At 43.4% G+C, this 25660-nt stretch overlaps 1 protein-coding gene across 1 annotated transcript in view; it reads left to right on the top strand.

Annotated features, from left to right (window-relative positions):
* Positions 1–9095: 9095 nt before the first annotated feature.
* Positions 9096–25660, top strand: part of SLC12A7 (solute carrier family 12 member 7) — a 106277-nt gene continuing 89712 nt past the window's right edge. Inside the window, exon 1 of the mRNA XM_060278058.1 lies at positions 9096–9354. Within this exon, the coding sequence (XP_060134041.1) occupies positions 9180–9354 (175 nt within the window). The 5' untranslated portion in view covers positions 9096–9179. The remainder of the gene's footprint in view (positions 9355–25660) is intronic.

Here is a 25660-nt window from a genome sequence, read left to right as displayed (position 1 = left end):
ACAGGGGCAGAAGATCCTGACGTTGATCTTCCCTTGCCCCTTCTGCCCTGGCAGGAAGGAAGCTGTCATTTTGGGGTCTCCCTCAGGATGGCCCTAGTGGTAATAATTCCCCTAGGCCAGGCATGTGCAGAACATTTTTCTCATTACACTCTAAAACACATACATATTGCTTCACACCTGGTGTTATGGGAAGCATGTGGTTTTCAGGTAGGTAGAACTGTGACATCACTAAGGAATTAAAGCACTGGTTAAAATACATTTATCCCCCACACATATACAATCCTACCTCCCAACATATTCTGCCTCTCAAACATCTCTTGAGAGAAGTTACACACAAATAACTTCTCCCTGGATGATCGGTGGCATGTCATGTTACAAACAATTAAAATATGTACATTAGCATTACAAATGCCAAAGGCACATTTTTACATTTCAGATATCTTCAATTTGTACTTTTTGTAGTCACATAGCAGACACACATGCTAACTTATAAGGAATTTTTAAATTCTCTCTACCGGTATTAATTGAAAACCTGTACAGTGCTCCTTTATCCAAAGGAATTCAGAATGACATATTTCCCACTTCTACATTATTGTAATTCCTCCACTGTTTAGAGACCTCTCAGTTATCTAACATGTAGGTGGGTGGAACATTTTGACTGCCTTTAATGAGGTTGTGGTTCTGTGTGTGCAAAGTGCAAACACTGTTTGGTCAGATTATTGCTAGACTGGACAAACACACTCTAATTTTGAATTAAATCAGTCAGTGCTTACCCTAGAACCTCCTTGATGAGCACTTGAACACCTGGTGTATAGAAGATAATTAAATTAATAAGTTAAGTAACTCTAAACATAATGGAGCCAGTGTGGTGTAGTGGTTAAGAGTGGTAGACTCGTAATCTGGTGAACCAGGTTGGCGTCTCCTCTCCTCCACATGCAGCTGCTAGGTGACCTTGGGCTAGTCACACTTCTTTGAAGCCTCTCAGCCCCACTCACCTCACAGAGTGTTTGTTGTGGGGGAGGAAGGGAAAGGAGATTATTAGCCCCTTTGAGACTCCTTCGAGTAGTGATAAAGCGGGATATCAAATCCAAATCCATATTTTGCTGCTTCACATTGAGTTAGGAATTAGAAATAATTTGGCTGAGGGTAGTTGTAAACACACAAAATATGTTTAAGGTTTACACCTTTGTCCTTTGTGATGTGAGACTGACACACACACACACACACACATTCATGCACTGGAGTGAAGGGTGTATGGATTGGTCTATTCCTGGTCTTGCATATTTTCATTCTTAACTCCTTAATGAAGTTGGTTCGTCAGCTTCTCCCAAATGCAGAGAAACGAAGTTAACCAAAGAGAGTTCTTGCAGACTGAAGTTGGACATGGTTAAGAATCCGTTTCTGATTGTCCACTGGGCCAGCAAGAGGGCAGCGGAGTCTAGATTCGAACACAGGCTCGCAATTCCTGACCACATGCACGTCTCCTGGTGGTCCAGACAAGGAATGCCTTGGGAAGGTGTCTATGGAGGCATATCCACAGTGGTGGTGCAGCTGGGTGTAATTGCCGGAAGCTGAGCTTGCGGTCCCGCATGCAGGAGGACTTTGAAGAGTTGAAGGCAGCTCTTCCTGGACTCAAAATTTGGTCACTGTTGGCAGTGAAGTGGTAGCCAATTCCCAGCTGCCACCGAGATGGCCAAGATGCATGTCCAGAGCACTGTGGCCAAAAAGGTTCTGGCCTTGGGCAGGGATGGTGAGCCATCACCTGGGCATTACCTTTCGTGATGCATCCCTTTACAGGCTTGATGGGGTTCATCTGTCTGTGATTTGGAATGATTTGTGGCTGACCACCGTGTCAGTGGGGTTAAGGGATTGGTTACAGGTGTGAGTGGTTGGTGGCAAGCGCAGGTGCTCGTGTGGTGGGTAGGCACTGGTTCAGGTGATAGGGATGGGAGAAATCTCTTGCCATCCCTATGTGAAGGGTATTCCGTTACAGGAATCCAGGGACTCAAATGGTTTGGTCAACCCCTGAGAGGGGGTTGTGCCCGTGCCTGAGTCCAGGGGGACATCTGGGTGGCAGACATAGTCGTGTTCCCAGCTTTCTGCCTATCCAGGTGTTTACCCTTGGCTGACCTATGCTGGTGTCCTGGGTCAGTGCTACCTGCAAGGGTGCAGGGAGCTAGTCGAACCAGAGCCTATGCAACCACTCACTTTCTGCAATCAATAAAGTTGTGGTCTAAATTATGCCAAAAACCAAACTAAAATTTGAATCAAGTGAGAATTTATTTAGGGGGCAGGTGTCTGGGTCTGAACATGCAAGTGGGACCTGCAACAAAGTGGGCCTGCAACAAAATATTGCAGTGTAGAGTGCTCATATTCAACCTCCTCTCCCCCCCTCGCCCCCTCCTTCCTTCCCTCTCGCTGGTGCTCCTCAGCAGCCACCACCCGCTGGTCTAGCAAGATGCAGGTCTGCCGCCACTTGGCCCCCTCCACCACTCCGACTTGACCTCTCCTCCCACCTCCCTCCTCAAGTCTCTTACAAAGCCAGCATGGGCAAGAGGCTGGAGCTGGAGCTCGTCACCCGTGGGAGCCAGCTGTCTACCCCAGGGCCCTCCCCATCTTCATGAGTTGCGGCAGAGAACGGGGCAGGGTGGTGACGAGGGAGGCCAAATGTGGGGAATCCCACTCCACAAAGGGTGGAAAGGGTTTGGAGTCATGAGAGTGTGTGTGCCCCCAAACCCCACCCACCCTGGGCTGTCCTTTATTTTGCCCAGCCTCTCCCATATTTTGCCCAACCAAAGTTGGCAATCCTAGATGTAGTTACAGTAATGATTAGCAACAGGATTCTGCAATAAAATGTTGCCGTATATTCTGCGTCTTAGTAAGAGTGCTTGTGTTCAGGGTCTCAGCCAGCCACGCCACCCCCTACCCCCCTCTTCCTGCCTCTCCTTTTCAGTTTTTCTTTGCCAAATGACTCTCAACAGTTTGTGGCTACTGAAACATGCCCAGTCCTTACTGAGCCATTATTTGAGGACAGGTGCCCTTTGGGGTGGGGTATAAAAGGATTTTTGGTACTTTGGAAACCTCAATATCCCCCTGAACCTGTTAGAGAGCCTCCTGTTCTCAGGGTCTTGTTTTCGCTTCAGTCCTGTCTACATTCACCACTTGAGTTTGCTGTTAAAAGGAGTGATATAAAAACATGATGAATCATGGGTCACACCAGGGGGGGGGGGGGAGAGATAGTGAGTGCCGTATTACATCAGATGCAGAAAGTCACTTGCACTCCTTCCTTGAATGTATGAACTGACTTTTAATAAGCTCATTTAATAGGTCTCTGCTACAGAAGTAGTAACAGATTAGCAAGCTTCTGAAGGAGAAGATTAAAGGCTTAGCCAATTAAAGACTTATAATAAAATAAAATTTCTTATTAGTGTACAGCATATTGTTTTAGTCACACAGCTGTTAAAATTGTTCTCAGTTAATTGTGGTAGACTTGCTATTTAGAATCTGAACATTTAAAAAAACTGTTGCGTAGCATATTAACAATAACATTATTGTAAATCAACTGTATTTCATGTATGAATTTGACACTACCCAAATTCCTTAGATTATCTACAATAGATTATAGATTATCCCCACTACCAGCCATTGACCAAGCAAATTAGCAGCCCCTGTGATAGCTTTTAAATATAAATCTTGAGAATTCTGATCAATCATCTCCTTTGTATGTGTGCTAACGCATGTAAAAGGCTTTAAACACACTAAATTTGCTATAGAAAGTCTAATTAATTTATTGTATGGCCTCTATGCTTTCAGCAAACTATAATTCTGTGGATCAAGAGTAGACAACATGGTGCTCTCCAGATACTCCTCGACTACAGATTCTATCATCCTTGGCCTTGGGACGTGCTAGGGGGCTGATGGGAAATGTAGTCCAAGAAACATCTGGAAGGCATCCTATGGATTCTCCCCAATTGTGGCAGCTAAGGAGTTAATTTCACCAGTGTGTCTCATGTATATTTGTGGTGCATAAAATACTAGCAGCACTTACAGGAAATATTTCTGAAAGAGGAAAGAAACAACTGTGGAACTATGGTTTGCTAAAATATAGCAAATGTAAATGACAGACAAGTTCACTAGTGAGCACTGAAAGATGTAGTACAGTTTCTGTTCCTTGAATATGAAGAATACTTTGGGAGGAAAATGTGCCTAGAATGGGAATCTTAAATGTATGCTGCACAAACTGAAATATAAATTAATTCCGTGGACCCCCTAGCGACTTTCAATCTGTACTGTTTATCTATCTTTCATGTATTCTCTTTGTCGCTTTCTCTTAAATCTACCACATCTCTTTTTCTTTCTCCCTCCTAGTCTCCATAAGATGGCCTTGGTGCCATTTGTGTGACCTACTTAGGTCAGGTCACAGCTCATGATCTGAAGATTAATGTGTTAAAGTATTCCCTTGGTTACACTAATCTTAAAAATAGTACAATATATAATCCACATTAGCTGCCACATAGGTGTCATCACCACAATTCATTATTGCATTTCTGCAGCAAATGACAATGCTAATCTGGCACGGTTTGATTATGCCTGCCTACAATCTCTTCCCTAAAAGTTTTGCTATGACTTCTTATACTTGCAGGAAGGTGGACTTAAGAAGGGTTAAGTGAATAACCATAATTTTTGTTCCCTAAAAGAGAGGAGCAGAGAATATTGGCATTATAACTCATTGCACTTTCAGGGCAGTCAATTATGGGTTTGGCTGCAAGTCCTAAGAGGAGTAGAACATTTGATTTAAAACTTAAATATAGCTGAATTACATGGTAATGGTGACTGTAATGTAAGAGTGACAAAGCCAGCTCAACAACCCAACATGATCACCACAGTAACATTTGACTTCAATTAAAGGGAATTGCCATAAAACTAAAATACCAGTTAGAGGTAAATTATAAGGTTGACTTGCAAACAAATATACACACAAACACCAGAAGAATTTAAAACATCATGATATAGTCTGAAAAGAAACTTATTCCTGAACAAAATAACAAAGCTGAGCTGTTGTTCCAAATAAGTATTGATAGTACTTGATTTACTTTATTGTAAATATTATTACTTGATAATACTTTAATAATAATTGATTAGCCAGAGCCATTTGTAAAGGAAATGCTCATATGCAGAAGCTTTGGGGATGCCAAACCTGAAACGAAGTCAGGATGCAAAAACCTGAAGCTACCTTTCAGAAATATACCGTCGTCTAGGGCCAAAACCCTTACTTGCCCCCAAAGCCTCATGCACAATAATTGCGCACATATGCCTCCCTCAAGTTGCTGGAATTTTCAGAAGCAGAGGCTAGCTTGCAGGGGCAGGGAAGTAACATTAGGAACATGAAGAAAAGCTGAGCCATCCCCTTGTCCCTGAAGTGTTTATTGCAGGGAGGGACTGGAGCGCAGAAAAAACCTTCTGAGCCCAACCTCCCTGCAAGGTTTTTTGGCGAACCCTAGTTAAGACTGCTGCCAGCCTCCGCTAAGATAAACGTTTATTTATAACGTTCAAAGCCTGCATATGTATTTTGTGGACGGCCTCTCTACTAAGTTTTGTCAGGGGGTTCTCAAGGTGCTCCTTTTCCCCAGTCTGTTCTCAACAAGACTTGTGTGTGATGCAATATGGCATAGCTGCTACTTTGCCACAAACTTCATTAGGCCTCCTTCTTCTGAGAGTCCTCTTTTGCTGCTAGAGGATCTGCCTTTATACTTACCGGTACCTATGCCCTTTTACTTCCCCACATCTATGGGTTTACCCTCCAAATTTCACAGTGCTTCTTAAAATAAATATAACCATACACAGCCCTTAAAAAAATATTGTAGGGGAGTAGAAGAGGGATGACAAGGGAACAGAGAGTCCTCCTTTCCCCTGAATTCATTGCTTGTTTGCACTATATAACACCACTGTTAAGAGTTTTTGAGAATATCCAATAGGCCTTGTACATTCTCATGGCTAATACTGCCATTCTATATACACTTACTTTGGTGTACCTAGCTTACCTCTGAGTAGACATTTGTGGGATTACAGTGTTAATCTACATGTAAAAGAGTCAATGTCTGATAAACCCTCTGCTACTAAAATTATATGGAGGTTGGAGGCAAGAAAAATATTCCCTTCTAGATTCTTATGCCAGAAAGAACTGCCCTGAGAATATTTTTTAAAGTACCGTATATAGTACTGTATGTTATTTCAGTTTTATCTATTTAACTCCTCCCCAAACCCAAACACACCCTGAGATAGGCAGCAGACTGGGGACAGCTGGGAGGGGTGGCAGATCTGGCCCCCCAAAAGCGCTCCTTTTGCCACCTCCCGTGCTTGTCACCTGCAGCTGCTGCCTGGAAAAGTGTGGGTCTGCTACTGCCACCACCTGCCCCTCTGAGGCTTCCCTGCACCCTACCCACGTGTTTAATCAGGTGGTGGCAGCAGCAGGGCAGGGCACCATTTTCTGTTTCGCCTCAAGCGGCAAAATATCTCAGGCTGGCTCTGCCCTTAGTTGCTCTCTCCTTTTTCCAGTCTAACTGTTCTCTGCATCGCCTTAGGTGTAGGTGTGTCAATAAGTCAAATGGGAACAGTACAGTATATGGGATTCAGGCTACAAGCTGAACCTTCCACCAAGAAACAAAACTTTCTGGACTGCAATGGTAGTCTGGCCAGACAGGTTTGAAGTGAGAGGTGAGTGCCCTTACCTGACTGGTTGGGACAGATGCAGGGAAGAGATATGATGCACCTGTTTCTATTAGAAGAACAATTCAGGTTGTCTCTCAAGCCTATCCCCGTATCTTACATCTACATTCCCCTTCCAACTGCTTTCACATGGCTCTGTCCGCTCTGCCTCCAACTGTCACCACCTGTCATCCTTCCAAACCTTATTTTATTTTTACATTTGACTATATCAGGGCAGTGTACAAAATATAAACCATAACAACATTTATAACAGCTGGAATGCAGTTAGAATGACAATTCACCACCACTCTTGTAGCAACAAATTCTACACTAAAGGGGCCACACCACTTCTCTCTACCCCTAAGGGCTATGTACAATTTCCACTACCATTCTCTAATTTCCCTGCTTTCTCTGTGTGTAAGCTCACTGCTGCAGAAGAATATGTATGCAGCAAGCCTTCTGTGGAGAGTGGCAAGTAGGAGTTGAACCTGGAGTAAAAGGCAGGCTGCTGAGAGGTGCTGGTTACTGTGGGGATGGAGAATATTGAGTGAGAAGCCAAGAGGGAAGGTGAGGCGAGGAGGGGAGGAAGTTCCACACAAAATAATCTGTAAAAAGCAATTTATTAGCTGGAGGAGAAATGAGAAGCATTGGTCCTGAAGGTTCACATTACTGTATGTACCTTCTGGGAAACAGCAGTTGTATCAAGCATTCCTGTATCAAACTCTGAGCAACATGTGCAGATTCTACAGTACAAACCACGAATGAAAAAACTGCTGCTGGTATCATTATCTTAACTCGGAGCACTTGAAAATGTTCCAGCAGCCAAGTCAGTTTTAGAAGGGCTGTTGTTTTATGTTTAAAGATTATGGCTTTCAGTGTGTACTCTCCTGCCCACTTTTCTGTGTAACAGGACATCTGACCTTCACTCAGTTATTGAGACTGGGTCTCTTAAAAAAACACAAATATAAATAAACCTTCAGTTGCTGCAACCCTAAAAGCTATTGAGTCTTATCACCTATGTGCTACTTGCTAGCTTCTGTTTTAACCCTTCCACTCTCTGGTAAGGCAGTGGAGTTGATCCTCACTATTACTCCTTGCTGGCTGTCACACACAACTATGCTATTCTGTTAAGGGTATTTGTAGCCTTCTTATGGCTTAGGGGATTCCATAATCTTTATGTTTTGCTGCCCTTAGACTTATGGGTATAGGGCGGTATACAAATTTAATATATAATAATTTAATAATAATAAATAACCTGTTTGCTTTCTTGTGCTTTTGGAAGCCACACTTCGCTTCTAGTCTCTATTTGTATTGTGGAACTGATGCATATCATTGCTGTTTCCTTGCTGATATTTTAATTGCCCTGTAAGTATTTTATTGATATGGATTTCCTTGTTGTCTGGAAACAGTTTTGAAGTCATATCTGGAAGAAATCATCATATAAAAACCTTAAACAAGCAAATACTGTGGAACACTGCATGGTGACTAGCGCTGCATGCGGGGCGGGCCAGGGGCTTTGCCACAGAAAAGCCATAATGAAGAACCTGCTTCTTACTTTCCGTGAGGATGCTGAGTCACTGGGTTTTACAGATCACCTTTAACTGCTGCATCAATAAACAACAGTAACATCTCTGACCTGAGATAATTACCTTTAGCTGCTCTGTCGATGAAAAATATGAGCATCTCTGAACTGTGTTATTATTATCTAAGGAGGGGGGAGAGATGCACTCCATATGGTCCCAAACGCATGTATCCTTTGCTGCTTTTGATGCCCCCATACAAAACCTCTCACATTTGTTGAATCAAGTCAAGGTGTGCATGTGTGTGTTTGTAGGGGTGTGTGTGTTTTGAATCAAATAAAGGGGGTGTTGAATAAACTCAAGGACTGTGTGTGTGTGTGTGTGTGTGTGTTGAATCAAGTCAAGGGGTGTGTGTGTGTTTGTAGGGGGTGATGGATCAAATAAAGGGGTGGGATGTTGAATAAATTCAAGGGCGCTCTGTGTGTGTGTGCTGAATCAAGCCAAGGGGTGTGTGTTTTTGTTTGTGGGCCAGTAAAGGGGTGTTGAAGAGGAGGTGTGTGTGCCAGTAAAGGGGTGTTGAAGAGGAGGGGTGTGTGTGTGTGTTGGGGCAGCCCTGGGCTCCATCTGCCCCTCGCCTACGCCGCGTTCAACAAAGAGCCGCTGAAGGCAGCGAGTTTCTTCCCGCCTTTCCCCTCTGAGGCAAAGGCTCCCCTCACGTGAGGCGCGGCTCCTGCCTGGCAGCTACCGAGCTCCCTGCGGCCGCAACGGCAGCGCCGGCGCTTGAGGGGGCCGGCCGAGGAAAGAGAGGCGGAGGTGTGGGGGAAAGAGCCACAAACTCTTCCCGCCGCAGCGGCTCCTAACGCGGGTGGGCGGGGAAGGAGGGCGGCGGCGGCGGCCGTGTGAGGCTCGGCACGGCGGGACCCGGCCGGGGAGCCTCGGCTAGAGCGAGTTGCCATGCCCACCAACTTCACGGTGGTGCCGGTGGAGGCGCCCGGCGGCGGTGAAGAGGGCCCCGGCGCCCAAGCGGGGCAGCAGCCGGAGCACGCGGCGGAGGAGCCGGGCGGGGGGCCCCTTGGGCGGCCGCAAGAAGCGCCACTCGAGAATGGCCGCGTGGAGCCCGGGAGCCGAGGCGAGTGGTCGCGCGTGGGTGTCGGGCTGTGTGTGTATGGTTCTCATTGCTGTGTCCCCCACCCCACCCGTGTGGGTGGCATATGCGTGTTACAAGGAGGTGAATGGAAGTGTGTGTGGGGTCGTGTGTATGTCCAGGGGAGGGGGCACTTCCATCCCTCCTCAGGACATTTTTAACCTCCTGTGGGCGCAGGTGGGTTTAAGGGGAAGAGGCGGCAAACTTCGGTTTCGCCCACACTCCCGGAAGGAACTGGAGGAATCTGGGTGTCAACTACGAACTCATATCTAGTGTATCCATGATTTCCTTTTGGGGGTGGGGAGGCTACCAAACGCGGGGTTCGCGCTGCAAAACTTTGGAAAGGACCGAAAGCTTCGTCGCTCGTAGTTAATGAAGCTAGGAACTGTGGGCGGGAGGAGGGGGGGAGCCTGGCTTTGTTCATTTTTTAAAAAAATTATTATTTCCCAGCACGTGTGCATGCAGGTAAATTGTGGAGAACTCGAACATATAATAATACCCCGGGGAACCTGCGAGCCCCCCCCCCCCGGCAGGTTGTCCTGGCGAAAGTTCCGTCGTGGGGATTTGCAACTCCCATTGTTTGCTCTCGCCGGTCCCACAGGTGGCCTTTCCCTCTCCTGGCAGCGGATGGAAACAAGGAGGAGCTTCGCCAAGCTGGGCGTTTCCGGCGCTTGCTTTGGTCAAAACGAGCCACGGTATTGTGCATTTTCTCTGGAAAGCGAAGCCCCGTTTCTTATAGCTCCACCTCCATAAGCATGTTTCTTAAGGGAGCACTATCAGTTAACAGTTGAGAAAGGTTAGGAAGCAGAAAGCAAAGTTATTTTTTGGGGGGGGGGAGAAGTTAGAGGAGTACAGTATAGGCAAGGTAAAACGGTATGTTTCTGGAGTACACCATGTCAGGTTGCAGTGGGAAAGAGGTGCTGTGTTTTTGAATATTCCCATATGTAAAAGACATGTTTACATATGGCACCCGTCTGTCTGAGTCAGTGGAGGTGCAGTGCGCCTTTGGGGGTGAAGCTAAACCATTGGGAGAGTTGCAGCACCTGCTGTGGCTCTAGAGACAGATATGGGAGAGACATGTTTTGTTTCAGTTGGGACAAATGAAGGCGTCCGGTTGTGCTGCTGCAGGTGCACCATGGTGTTTCCTCTCTCTGCGCTCCTCCCAGTGGTCATTTCTCCTCTGGCCACTGCTCTGGAAACATGACCTGACTGTCTGCAGGCACTGCTGTCATCTGCAAGGGATTCCCACATGGTGGGGTTAATGTTTCCAGCCTTCATGTCATGTTTGCAGGCATCTTTGTAACATAGAGTTGGTCTGCAAATGGGCCTGGTGCTTGAATGCAGAAAGGTTTCTCACTGATATGCTACTTCTGGGAGCTTTTTCCTTCTGGGGTAAACCTTGTGGGGATGTTCCAAAATAGGCCCTCACCTGCAGTCTTAAGTAGTATTGTGTAGAATGTATTCTATTCTATCATTTATGTAGACAACTGTATATATGTTGTGGAATGTGGTGGTAGGGTCTTGAGGGGTGTGCCGCTTCATAAATTTTGAACGATTCCCAGTATTTAAAAATAACTCATTGCAAGTAGAAAACTAGCACTTCAGGGGGAAAGGTTCTAGCCCAGTTCCATCTGTGCTGTGCTAGTTTTCTTCTATATAGTTTTAAAATGTAATTCCTCAGTTTTAGTGTGAAGTGGTGCAGTCCATTCTACCAGTATTTCATTGCCAATACCTTCTGCATGCTTAAATCCAGCCTGAACAAATGACTGAGACTGCATACACATTATACTTTAAAAGCACATTTGAAGCACATTACCTCCTAAAAGAATTCTGGGCACTGTAGTTTACCTTCCACCGAGTTACAATGACCAGCAACCCTCAACAGACTGCAGTGCCCATAATTCTTGCGCTTTAAAGGTATAGTGTGTATGCAGCTTAAGTTTGATGCTTAGTGTGGCTGAAGAGGAATGACAGGTGTTCTGCAGACAAAGGAACTGAAGGTGCAAAAAAGCTGAGGGGAAAAGAGGAGAAGAGTGGACAAGTTTGAAAGAAACACCCATGCAAGTCTAGAATTTTTTTTTACCTAACTTTCTCCAAAAGGACAAAGTGAGAGAACAGACAAAAATAAAAGCAATAGGATTGGATATGAAGTAGTTTGAACAATTGGCCTGAAAGTAATGTGGAAAAGCAATATGTTCACAAAAAATTGGGATGGAGCTGGGCATGGCATCTGCTGAAGGCAATTATTGTACCATATGACTCATCCTATTGAATTAGATTGCATTAGTAGCTCCCTGGTGCTTGCACTTCGACTACACATACTTGAAGTATATGTGAATAATTCTGGTATGCTTGCCAGCTGATTCCTTTGTAGTTTGGTTGGTTGATCATTCTTCAGTGTAAGCCTAACATAAAGAGATAGCTGGAGAATTCTCCTGACTGTTTTAAGGAGATAATCTTGGAACCTAGATAAAATGACATCCTCCAGCAGATGGGAGAGGGCAGATGGGTGTGACAAACAGCAGCTGGTAGTTTGGGAAAGGGAGAAGAGATATGTGAGTTTGCTGAGCACACATTGTGAATGCAGGGCATCACTCATAAAGATCTGATGGGATTCTTCTGTCTTTCTGGAGTGCTGTGTTGCCAGTATATGCTGTGCTTCTATATTTGTAAATATTGCGTACACCAGAAGGGTCCAGATTGCACTCGCCCAAAGTACAGTGGTACCTTGGTAGTCAAACGCCTTTGTTGTTGAACAAATCGACTCCTGAACCCTGCAAACCTGGAAGTGAGTGTTCTGATTTGCAAACGTTTGACACAGCTTCTGATAGAGTGCAGGAAGCTCTTGCAGCCAATCGGAAGCCGCACCTTGGTTTTCGAATCGTTCTGGGAATCAAACCTGGAACGGATTATGTTCGACAACCAAGGTACCACTGTATTAAAAAAAAACCTGACATTGCTGTTCCTGAGGGAACTGGAGAGTATATGGTGCAATCTTATGCCTGCTTACCTGAGGAATCCTGAGGAAACATGTAGAAGGTTACACTGTAAGTATTTATATCAAAGGATTTCACATTCATCTCAAGCATTCTTACAGCAGCTCTGTCAGGGATTGTGAAGAACAAACACTGAAGGAATTTGTAGCGTTATTAAAGTAACAAATGTAGTTCAGTGTAAGAAAGTGTGAAGGGATGCACATTGGAGAAGAAAATCCTAACTTAACAAATACGCTAGTGGGGTCTGAACTTTCAGCGACTGACCAGGATACAAGACCTCAGGGTCATGATGGATAACTTATAATAATAAATTTTATTTATACCCCGCCCTCCCCAGCCAAGGCCAGGCTCAGGGCGGCTAACACCGGATATAAAACAGCTGATTGAATTACAACATAAGAACAAAATTAAAGAAACATTAAAATTAAAATGCAGCCTCATGCGGAAGGAAAAGGGAAAAGGAAAATGGGGGAGGGGATTAGGTTGGCTCCAGGCCAAAAGCCAGGCGGAACAACTCTGTCTTATAGGCCCTGCGGAAAGAAATCAGGTCCCGCAGGGCCGTGGTCTCAGGAGACAGAGCGTTCCACCAGTTCGGAGCCAATGTTGAGAAGGCCCTGGTTCTAGTTGAGACTAATCTGATTTCCTTCAGGCCCGGGACCTCTAAGGTGTTACTATTTATGGACCTTAATGTTAACCCAGTGTGCTACAGTTGTGAAAAGGTTACCGGTAATTCTATGCTGGGGATCATTAGGAAAAGGATTGAAAATAAAACCACAAATATAATGTTATTATGGGTATATATGGTGAGACTACACTTGAAATACTGTCTGCAGTTCTTATAATTGCAACTCATAAAATAAATTGTTGCGCTAGAAAAAGTCCAGAAAAAGGGTAACGAAAATGATCAAAGGGCTAGAGCAACTTCCTATGAGGAAAGATTACAATATTTTGTGATTTCTTTGTTTAGAAAAAAAAAGGGTGAGTGACATTTCAGAGGTGGATACAATCATGCATGATTTGTGGAGAAAGAGTAGTTTTTCTTCCTCTCTTATAACTCTAGAACCCAGGGTCATCCAATGACACTTCAAGTTGAAAGTTTAGGACAGGCAAAAGGGAGGACTTCCTCACACAGTGCAGTGGAATTTGCTGCTACAAAATGTAATGATGACTACCAACCTGGATGTCTTTAAAAGGGGATTGGCATATTGATGGAGGATATGGCTATTGATTGCTACTGGCCATAATGACTGTGTACTAACTTCAGTGTCAGAGACTGAATACCAGTTGCTGAAAATCACAACTCTGCTCAGGTCCCATTCTGGTCTTTTTGCTGCCACCACTGTGCTGTCTCTGTTGTAATGATGGTTGATGGTATCTGTCTAATGATGAATTATTATTTGCATTACAGTACAGTTGTAAAAATGGGTAGAGAGAGGGGCTGAAAGGGAACTTTATAGAAGTGTCTAGCCCAGGCACAGGCAAGCTCTACCCTCCAGATGTTTTTGGACTACAACTCCCATCATCCCTGACCACTGGTCCGGTTAGCTAGGGATGATGGGAGTTGTAGTCCCAAAACATCTGGAGGGCAGAGTTTGCCTATGCCTGGTCTAGCCAGAGAACAGCAAAATACTGAATAAACAACCAACCACTGATTGTTATCATTGCAAAAAGATCAGACTCTCCCAACATGCTAACAAGAGGCAGGGTATGATGGGATTTGTCAACTTGAGTGCCTGCCTCTTTCCTTTTATTCTATTCCTGTTACAGTATTTGTGCTTACTTCTGGTATTGGAGGAGAAAAGCCCCTGAGAAGACAGATTGTGAGAAAGAAAGTCATGGTGAAGGGAGATTTTAGCATCCTCAACCCACACTCCTTTTGTTCTGAATATTGTCCAGAGTTTAACCAAATGGAGATGTTAGTGTCATGTCTGGTTTGGCTTTCAATCTATTGCAGAATGCCACCAATGTTAACAGGAAATTGCACAGATCAGGGAGAGTCTGATCTTTTTGCAATGATAACAATCAGTGGTTGGTTGTTTTTTCCGTATTCTCACTCAGATTCTGTTTAGGTCACTGCTACTTGTGTCTTTTATATCTCTTCCTTCCTTTTCTCTGTTTATCTTTCCCCTTGTCTTTGTTCCTTTTTCTTTTGTGTTTCCTACCTGCAAGAGTTCCTATCTCCCTGTGGGTTCTAGGCTCATTCTTTTTTCTGTTCTACACTATCAGAACTTAGTTAGCTAGCAGTGAAGTGCTGCAATTAAAATTTATAGATGAAAATTTCAAGTACAGTGATATAAAGATACTATTTTATGACATTTTTGTTGGCCCTAATAAAGGCATCACCTGATTGTGAAATACACATAGAGGTCATTTTTGAACTGTTCTCACACTTGTGGCTTTTGCTTGGTTTATATCAGGACTATTCTGTTTTTGATTTTGTTTTTTTTGGGGGGGGAGTTTAGAATATTTGTAATCTGAATATGTTCTCAGGATTATACGAAATATACAAAGCAGGAGGATCAGACCTACAGGTTTAGAGACTCCTGAAAGTACTGGAGTGGAGTGGAGGTAGAAATAAACACTTCAGTAAACCTAAGAAAAAGAAAAAGGTTGGATAGAAAGTGAGAAACAGTCCCTTCTCATCTTCGGAATGTTTGTTTTATTAATTAATCGTATTAATTTGAGCCTTGTTCATATGTAGAAGGCCAACTCAGATTTTGTGATGGGTTTTAGAAGTTGTTGGAGTGCTCCCATCCCATTATTGTAAAAAGTGCAACATGCAAGGCAGGCAGGGAGAGGGGAAATCAGCCCTGCATTTGCAAGCTTCTGTGCTGAAATGTTGAAGAGAAATAGGCATTACTTTTCATCTGTATTGGGGGATGTTATATGATAATGGCAGTTATAATTCTATATGCTAAATACTGAAAGGAAAGAGAAAACCCCAGAATTGAGATCTGGAAAAAATAAATAATACAAATATGCAATTGTTGGTATAAACCAACCCATTACATCAGAACCAAGGAAGGGTGCTATTTCAGTGACTGAGAAACAAGGAAATATATGTACATGGTTGGTGGTAATTAAGGTCATCAGTTCTTAAATTAGTTTTAGATGTTTTATTGTTTTTAGGTTTTTTAAACAGTTTTTCAATGTTCTAAATAGGTTTTTATTTTATTTTTAATTGTGCTTTTACTCACAGAAATGTGTCATCTTTGGGAGGAATGGTAGTATATAAATCTAATAAATAAATACCTGTAAATATTACCCTAAATCCAGCACAGAAGCCCACTGATTTCATTCAAACTCTGCTGGATTTCTGCCACTATCATTATAGTTCAATTGGTTATGTGTATTTACATAAACCCAATACATGTGCAGTATTGGCATGTAATCACACAAGAAAAATGTTGTGGAGTTCTTGTAGACAGTACTGTACTGGAAAATCCCACCCTTGCATTATAGGAGCAAGTGGGAATTGACAGGCAATGGTGAGGAACCTGTCTTTGCTTACTGACTAGCCACAAATCTCCCTGCAGTCTGGGAGTAGTGTTGGATATATTGGGATGAGCGTGTCTTGTGTGTGTTTGTGGTTGCATGTGAGTTGTGAAGATACAGCTAGTGTGACTGTCCTGTATTAGTCAGTAAATAATTTGAAATACTGTTCAGTTTTTTTAAGGGTTGTTGCCTGTCTCTGAGCTCAGGATATGCCATAGATTAGATTTCAATGTAAGAATATACTTGCTACATCAGACCAGTGGCACTTCTAATTTAGCATTTTGTTTCCAACAATGGCCAGCTAGATGCTTCTGAGAATCCCATAGGTTGTGCACGAAGGCAGGCACCAGTCTGCCTTCATGTTTTGCCCCTCAGCAACTTGTTTTTGGAGACCTGATGCCTCTGAACTGCAGGTGGTCTTTCATAGACTACTAAACTAGGAATATGAGGAACTACTTTTAAATCCGCCTAAGCCAGTGGTTACTATGACATCTTGTTGCAGCAGATTGCATTAATTGGTTATGTGTTGTGTGAAGAAATACTTCCTTTTCTTCACTGAATTTATTTTTAGCCCAATGTGTATTACTTTATACTTGCTTACAACTTCTTTTGAGGAGGAAAGAGTTCTGGTGCTTTGTCCTTCTTCTCCCTCCATTTCTCAAGAACCATGTCTTCTTAAGAGTAAGTGGCACCACACAATCTGCTTTTTACTACTTTCCAGTTTCTTATATTTTGTAACTCCCCTCATGAGTTCCAGCTGCTCACCTTGAGCTACTACTACTCCAGTCTGACAACTTGTGTAGACCTCTTTGTCCTTTCATGCCCCCAATACTCCTGCCTTAGCCCTCTTTGCTTGCCTTTAGACTCACTTCTCACCTCTTGCAGGAGGAGGCTGAGTGCAGGGACTGCGGTAATTTCCCATTGCTCAGTTTGGCAGCCTTGATAACAAACTTTTTTCCCTTTTCAAGTGGTCTGATCAAGTGCTCCTGAAGATACATAGAATCATAGAATCATAGAGTTGGAAGAGACCACAAGGGCCATCCAGTCCAACCCCCTGCCAAGCAGGAAACACAAGATACAAATCGGAGTGCATGGAATTAAGATTAAGACCCCTGGTTTTGCTGGAGCTGACACTTTGGCTGTTCAAGGGCTGTTTCTCCTAGCCTTCTCCATGCCTATACCACAGCAATTCAGTTCCATGCAAGTTTACTTGTTCCTTGTTTTAAGAGCTGTTTGTGGTGTCCAGGATTCTCTGTGTTGCTACAACTGTACATATCTTCTTTTTAAAAGATTATGGAACTTGAAAAGCAGAAGAGACCTAATTGGGCCCCATTGATATTTTAGATCATGTAGAAATGAGATTATTCCTTTGTATTTCTGTGATCTTATAAGGAAACATGCTAAACCCTTTCAGTAAACCCTTTTCAAGTGTACCTTGACTAAGAAGAAAAGCAAGCTCTTCAATTTCTGTGTACAAATAAATTCTAGAAAATATATTTTTGAAAAAGATGGGCATTTTGATCTGTGTGCAGGATATTTACAGTGTCTGCCTAGATAATAATTTTGGTTTGGTTATATAAGTTGAGGTTTGTTTATCGTTTTAAATTGATTTTTTTAAATTAAAAAATAACTTTGTTAGCAATGAAAACTTTTAAACTGGTCCTGAGTTCATTCAATTTTTATTGACTCAGAGAGGCAAACCTCAACAGGCTTACCAGGAGCAGAAATTGATTGCAGTATTTTATTGTAGTGAAATCTGGGAAGAATAACCAGCTTTGATTAGAGTTGTTAATTAAATTGTTTGTGATTTCAGTGAAGACCTTTGGACAAAGGTATAAGCTCAATGGTGTGGAAAGGTTTTCTTTTCAGCACTGTCCAATTGAGTGATCATATTGTTGATGTGAAATAAACTCCAGTGGTAATCAAGAGATCAAGCACTTTGAGTTTTCTGATCATGTATTTTCAGCCCATTCTAAACATATATATAGCTCAACTTCTTGTCTAGTTAAACATTCTGAATGTTTGTTTTCTTGATTATTTAATTAGCTTCTGATAGAACATAATTTGGTGGGAGTAGCTCTGGAATAGGTTGCTAAAGGACTCAGTTTATGATACATACTTTTTACTGTATCTTAAAATAAATGTCTATTATCCCAGGGCAGTATCCCTCTGCAGTATCACATGGTAATAATTCAAGCTTTGGAGACAGTTAAAAAAATTTTTTTAAAAAAATAATCCATACAGAAGGTCTTTGTTTTTAGGATTTGTCTTTACAATAGACTCTTTTAATTCCATAGAGAAGAAAAAGCACAGAAGAAATTTTTCTTTACTATTGTGGGAAAGATAATTCTTTCTCTCCCCACCCTAGCTCTTAATTCTGTAACTGATATTTATTTTTTGTATTGTAACACTTCCCACATCTTCGTACTCCCTATCTGATATCCCAAAAGCCAATTCAACGACTTACAGCTGGTACTACCTCATCACAGTCAGCATTCCACTTCCTATTGGTCAGCTGCAAGATCAAGGGCCTGACAATCTTCTTGGAGCTCTTTTTCCAACAGCCAATACCCTCCTCTTCCCAGACACTTGTCTTCTGAGGAAAGGAAATGAAAGGCGGGATTACAGAATATGGGGCTGGGTTGTGTTTTGGAATGTCTCCAGGGAAGTCAAGGTAAAGGTAAAGGGACCCCTGACCATTAGGTCCAGTCGTGGCCGACTCTGGGGTTGCGCGCTCATCTCGCATTATTGGCCGAGGGAGCCGGCGTATAGCTTCCAGGTCATGTGACCAGCATGACAAAGCCGCTTCTGGCAAACCAGAGCAGCACATGGAAACGCCGTTTACCTTCCCGCTGTAGTGGTTCCTATTTATCTACTTGCATTTTGATGTGCTTTCGAACTGCTAGGTTGGCAGGAGCTGGGACCAAGCAACGGGAGCTCACCCCGTCACAGGGATTCGAACCGCCGACCTTCTGATCAGCAAGCCCTAGGCTCAGTGGTTTAACCACAGCGCCACCTGGGTCGCCAGGGAAGTCAAGTCTACTCTTAACATTGCCTCAGTATACTAATCACATCTCATGTTTTCTCTTCATCCTCAGTGTGCTAGTGCTTCTAAGCTTTTGGAGCACACACTCTCTTTGCAGTTTAAAATCAAGACTTGGGGCTTTTAGACATGTTCAGAATATGGCCTAGCTGGAACTCCACTAAACTTAATGGAAGTTACTTCTGAGTAGACATGTAAACAGTGTGCTGCAATGTTGAGAAAGGAGGAAATAAAAGAAGGGGAAATGGTGTGGAGGGGGAGAGAATTGAGAGAAACCTAAGATAAATTTGTCAGGAGCGATTGTGGTGATGGGTGGCATATCTTATAACAAGGTGGTTGTCTCAGCTGAGGTACTTTGCTTGCCTTTAAAGTCCTTTGCTAACCTGCTCAAGTAGGACTTGTAAAAAGCTAGCAAAAGGCTTTAAAACCTTTTAAACAGTAAAAAAAAATGAGTAAAGTGTTGCAAGCTGATCATAATATAGAATAGTCCCTTTCACTTTCAGTTGTGCAATGAAAGTGGGTCAGGGTGGAGAAATTTCTGTAAAGAACAGAGGCCCCTTTAAGAATTCATCCGCACTATGTGCTACTACAGCTATGAAGTGAAGACTGGAGAGTTAGTTGAGAAAATGACCCTGTTACCAAACAGAAGTGGCAGCAGTTTTGAGTAGACCTACAGAGGGAAAATGTTAAGCACCAGCTGTTCCTTCCACCTTTTCCAAACCTGTCAGACCGCCCTCATAGTGGAGGTATTCTGTACTGGCTTCTGTACAGGGTACTTAATAAATATACAGTCAGTTCTTGAAATTCTAGCCCGGTTATAACTCTCGATTTGCACCCATTATGCACCTATTTTGGCAACCAAAAAATGAAAACAAATTGGCTTGGGGCCTGTTTATCTGTGAGATGCCCTTATCCCATATATGCCCTGTCAGCTGCTTTGATCTGCGAAACTGTCATTGCTACAGGTCTCACATAATACTTGTATTGCATTTGTAAAAACAAACAAAAAACTGATCTTTTAGTGTTGCATCACCCACTTCAGAACTCCTTGCCTACTGACATGAGGAATAGTGCCATACTGTCACAGTTCTAAATAGTAAGATTTGTTTAAAAGTTTTAGACACTGCATGGTCATTGCCTTCATGCTCTGCTTGTGAAACCTTGCACTTCCAAAATATTTGGCTGACCACAGTTAATTGGAATGTTGGGCTAGACCAGGCTTGCCCAAACTGCGGCCCTCCAGATGTTTTGGCCTACATCTCCCATGATCCCTAGCTAACAGGACCAGTGGTCAGGGAAGATGGGAACTGTAGTCCAAAACATCTGGAGGGCCAAAGTCTCGGGATGCCTGGGCTAGACAGACCTTGGACTTAATCAGGAAGACAATTCTTAGGTGTGTGCCAGAGTAGCTGTTACTCCCCACACTGTCAGTATTTCTATGCCTTTAACAAATGAGCAGCATGCAAAAATTCATAAAATGTAGCTTTTCCCAATTTGGAGATACAATGAATTAAAATGTCAGCTGTTGGGTTTCTTGTAGCTACTCAGCTGTTAAATACATGGAAACCTCTTTGTAAATAAAGGTAAAGGTACCCCTGACCATTAGGTCCAGTCGTGGACGACTGGGGTTGTGGGGCTCATCTCACTCTTTAAGCCAAGGGAGCTGGCATTTGTCCGCAGACAGCTTCCGGGTCATGGGGCCAGCATGAGTAAGCCGCTTCTGGCGAAACACCGTTTGCCTTCACACTGGAGCGGTACCTATTTATTTTCTTGCACTTTTGATGTGCTTTCGAACTGCTGGGACCGAGCAACAGGAGCTCACCCCGTCGCGGGGATTTGAACTGCTAACCTTCTGATTGGCAAGCCCTAGGCTCTGTGGTTTAGACCACAGCGCCACCCGCGTCCCTGTAAATAAAGGTAGTAACCGTAAAAACTAGCAAGACAATAGTAGTGACAAATGCATATATCTGCATTCGGACAGTGGAGGAAAATAATTCTGCAGAGTTTATGACCTTTATTCTGACAAAGGCAGCTAGAAATAACCTGTTCACAACATAGATAATGAGATAATGACCTCATGTACAAAGGATCCAGCATTACCAGCTGAGTCATTTTACCTGGCAAGGCTACTTTTAGATGTGGTAATAATTGACATCAGATGTTCTATTAAATACAATTTCCTTAATCTTTTTCAATAAGGAAAGTCATTTGTGTGTATTAGGAACCCAGCAGCTAAGTCTGGATTGGTGTCAGTTAGAGGCCAGAGGTTAGGACAGAAACACTAGCTAGGCTTCACAAACAACTTCTTCCTTGCGGGTGTGGATTTTGAATGATGCTGGCCAATAAAAATGGGATGAAGAAGAACCTCTGGGAAGGAGGTGGAACACACAAGGCCAAATGGTCCAAGGCAATTTTGGTGCCTGAGCTGTGTAATCAAAACAGTACTCCCAATGTAAGGGCACATTGTGAAATCTGAAGAGTAGGATTTCAAGACACCTGGTTTCAGTTTACAGGTAGGTAGCCGTGTTGGTCTGGATCGAAGTAAAATAAAAAAATTCCTTCAGTAGCACCTTAAAGACCAACTAAGTTTTTATTTTGGTATGAGCTTTCGTGTGCATGCACACTTCTTCAGATACCTTCACACTTCTTCTTCTTCACACCTTCACACACTTCTTCAGAAGTGTGCATGCACACGAAAGCTCATACCAAAATAAAAACTTAGTTGGTCTTTAAGGTGCTACTGAAGGAATTTTTTTATTTGGTTTCAGTTTGTTAGTTGTGTCAGTGTTTGTGACAATCCATCCTTCTACGGTATGTCTGTTTTCATTATCCTTGTTTAATCTAACCTTTTCAACTGCCTAAAATGTTTTGCTGTGCTTCAAATTGATTGTTATGTAGACACTTTGTATAGTTTTGCTGGTTGTCCCCCCCTCCCCCGCCCCATGGTAGCAGTATTGTATGAATGAAATTGACATTTTGTCCCATTTCATGGTGGCTTAAACCTGCCACTTTTACATTTTGCTTAATACTTGGGCTTGCCCTGGTTTCCTCTAACCTTCTAATTCAGTTAAACACCTGCTTCTGTTTTTTACACCGCTGTGAAAAAGATAAAATAGTGAATGTTTTTTTTTTTTAAAAAAATGTGTCTCTTAAATTAGGCCTACAGAAATTTTGTCCTATACAAATAGCCTGCAAGCCATGTATTGTAGCCCCTGTTTTGCAGCCCTGGACCAAAACAGGTGGTCCCTGGTGAGCTGCAAGCATCACACCTGGCTTACAAATTGCATTTGACTTGATGGTTTACAAGTTGCGGTATTTCTAAATCCATGTTCGGATATTGCAAAAGTTGCCATAAAATAACCAGATTGGTAATAAACCTTTATATTAGTCAAAGAAATAGAAGTTATGTAAAATGTAAGGGATGTTAAAGGCTTAGAATCTGTATTGAAGTTTGAAATACTACATTTGTGCCCTGTTCCTCCTAGGGAGGTCAGAGCAAGTTGTTTATCCTTGCAGTAGCTTGTGAGGTAAGTTAGGATGAGGGTGTGTGTGTCTTATTCAAGGCCCACCCACTGAGTTTCATAGCAGAGAGGATTTCTATGGGCCTGGTCGAGAACTTTAGACTAGATTTGCACACGCTTTGGCCTACTGGGTTGAATACAGGCTACCTGCTATGTAAGCCCACTCAACGTGTGCTTGTTAAATTTCTACTGTCTGTCTAGGACAGCAAAACTGCATTTGAGATGCAAGATATCTGTCCAAAATGTACAGCTATCATCGTGCAGCCCCCACTGTAGTGCTGTGTCACAATCCTGGATTAGCATGAAGTCATAGAGCAGGGAGGGGCGCAGAAGAGCAGGCAGAAGATGGAAGACTACAGAGGCATAGCTGCCAAGTTTTCCCTTTTCTCACGAGGAAGCCTATTCAGCATAATGGAATTTCCCTGAAAATAAGGGATAACTTGGCAGCTATGTTACAGAGGGAAATAGTGGTTTTAAACGACAGCAGAGGTTTGAATAAAGGAGGGTTGGAGAGGAACTGAGAGGCAAAAAGTAGTGATCCATGTGATGGTCACCTCCAGGCTTGATTATTGTAACTCGCCCTACGCGGGGCTGCCCTTGAAGCTGACCCAGAAACTCCAGCGGGTGCAGAATGCCGTGGCGAGGCTCCTTATGGGGTCCTTGCTGCGGGACCACTTCATACAGTGCTTTACCAGCTGCACTGGCTTCTGGTGGAGTACAGGGTCAGGTTTAAGGTGCTGGTTTAAAGCCCAAGCCCTATGCGACCTAGGACCCTCGTATCTACGGGACCACCTCTCTTGGTATGCCCCACGGAGGACCTTAAGGTCCACAAATAACAACACTTTGGAGGTCCCGAGCCACAAGATGGTTAGATTGGTCTCAACTAGGGCCAGGGCCTTTTCAGTACTGGCCCTGACTTGGTGGAACGCTCTGTCACAAGAGACCAGGGCCCTGCAGGATTTGACATATTTCTGCAGGGCCTGCAAGACGGAGCTGTTCCGCCTGGTCTTTGGTTTGGACTCAGTCTGAGCCTTATGTTTCCCTCCCCTTATGGTTTTGATTTATGGGCTACTACTAAAATGAGGCTGCATTTTAAATTGTATTTTAACCCGTATTTTAATTAACTGTTTTTCTTTTTCTTTTACGTTTTATTGTAATTTTTTGGGTGTTAGCTGCCCTGACCCTGATTCTAGCTGTGAAGGGCAGGGTATAATAAAAATTCATTATGATGGTGATGATGATAGGAAAAAATGTCTGTCTTAAGCTTCTCCCACTTCCATACCACAGCTGCCTCATGTGTGAGAGATAAAGGATGTGGATCTCTCAAATATTTTATAGTACAGGGCGGCCCAATTTTTCATACCAAGTGGGTTGCAAGAGCTGGCATATTGGGTGTAGCACCTTAACAGCATCATCTTTTAAATATACCCAATATGCCAGCAAGTTTGGAAAACTCAGCAATGGCCAGAGGATTGGAGAAGATCAGTCTACACCCCAATTCCAAAGAAGGGCGGTGCCAAAGAATGCTCCAACTACCGCACAATTGCGCTCATTTCACACGCTAGCAAGGTTATGCTTAAAATGCTACAAGGCAGGCTTAAGCAGTATGTGGACCGAGAACTCCCAGAAGTGCAAGCTGGATTTCGAAAGGGCAGAGGAACCAGAGACCAAATAGCAAACATGCGCTGGATTATGGAGAAAGCTAGAGAGTTCCAGAAAAACATCTACTTCTGCTTCATTGACTATGCAAAAGCCTTTGACTGTGTCGACCACAGCAAACTATGGCAAGTTCTTAAAGAAATGGGAGTGCCTGATCACCTCATCTGTCTCCTGAGAAATCTCTATGTGGGACAAGAAGCTACAGTTAGAACTGGATATGGAACAACTGAGTGGTTCAAAATTGGGAAAGGAGTACGACAAGGTTGTATATTGTCTCCCTGCTTATTTAACTTATATTCAGAATTCATCATGCGAAAGGCTGGACTAGATGAATCCCAAACCGGAATTAAGATTGCCGGAAGAAATATCAACAACCTCAGATATGCAGATGACACAACCTTGATGGCAGAAAGCGAGGAGGAATTAAAGAACCTTTTAATGAGGGTGAAAGAGGAGAGTGCAAAATATGGTCTGAAGCTCAACATCAAAAAAACCAAGGTCATGGCCACTGGTCCCATCACCTCCTGGCAAATAGAAGGGGAAGAAATGGAGGCAGTGAGAGATTTCACCTTCTTGGGCTCCTTGATCACTGCAGATGGTGACAGGAGTCCCGAAATTAAAAGACGCCTGCTTCTTGGGAGAAAAGCAATGACAAACCTAGACAGCATCTTAAAAAGCAGAGACATCACCTTGCCGACAAAGGTCCGTATAGTTAAAGCTATGGTTTTCCCAGTAGTGATGTATGGAAGTGAGAGCTGGACCATAAAGAAGGCTGATCGCTGAAGAATTGATGCTTTTGAATTGTGGTGCTGGAGGAGACTCTTGAGAGTCCCATGGACTGCAAGAAGATCAAACCTATCCATTCTTAAGGAAATCAGCCCTGAGTGCTCCCTGGAAGGACAGATCGTGAAGCTGAGGCTCCAATACTTTGGCCACCTCATGAGAAGAGAAGAATCCTTGGAAAAGACCCTGATGTTGGGAAAGATTGAGGGCACTAGGAGAAGGGGACGTCAGAGGACAAGATGGTTGGACAGTGTTCTCGAAGCTACGAACATGAGTTTGACCAAACTGCGGGAGGCAGTGCAAGACAGGAGTGCCTGGCGTGCTATGGTCCATGGGGTCACGAAGAGTCGGACATGACTAAACGACTAAACAACAACAACAACGGGTTGCAAGAGTACTTCAGCATAGAATCCATAGGCTGCACACTGCCTTGTCTTGTGCACATGCACAGTGTGTGTTGGGGGGGTGGGGGAGGCCAAAAATTGTTACTCTCACACTGCATTCACACAAATGGCTAAGCTATGCACAGGGCTTTAGGAAGGACACGTGAGGCTTTGGCAGGGTCCTAGAGGCCTCCCACCTCCTTCCAAAATTTGGGAAAGCAGTAACTAGATACCGGTAGCATGAGGGCTGTGGTGGTGGGCGGAGAGGATGTCAAATGTTGCCAAGCGTTGGACTTCTACAATGTATTTCATATCTGGTAACGTTTGTTGTCTTCAATATGAGGTTCCAGATTCAGTGTAATAATTTAGAAAATACTGTATGTTTTATTAATAAGCAAACATGCAACCACT

Source organism: Zootoca vivipara, chromosome 8 (assembly GCF_963506605.1).
Source record: "Zootoca vivipara chromosome 8, rZooViv1.1, whole genome shotgun sequence".
Classification (NCBI taxonomy): Eukaryota; Metazoa; Chordata; class Lepidosauria; order Squamata; family Lacertidae; genus Zootoca; species Zootoca vivipara.
Note: the sequence above shows the minus strand (reverse complement) of the source record. Positions and strands in the feature narration are given on the sequence as shown.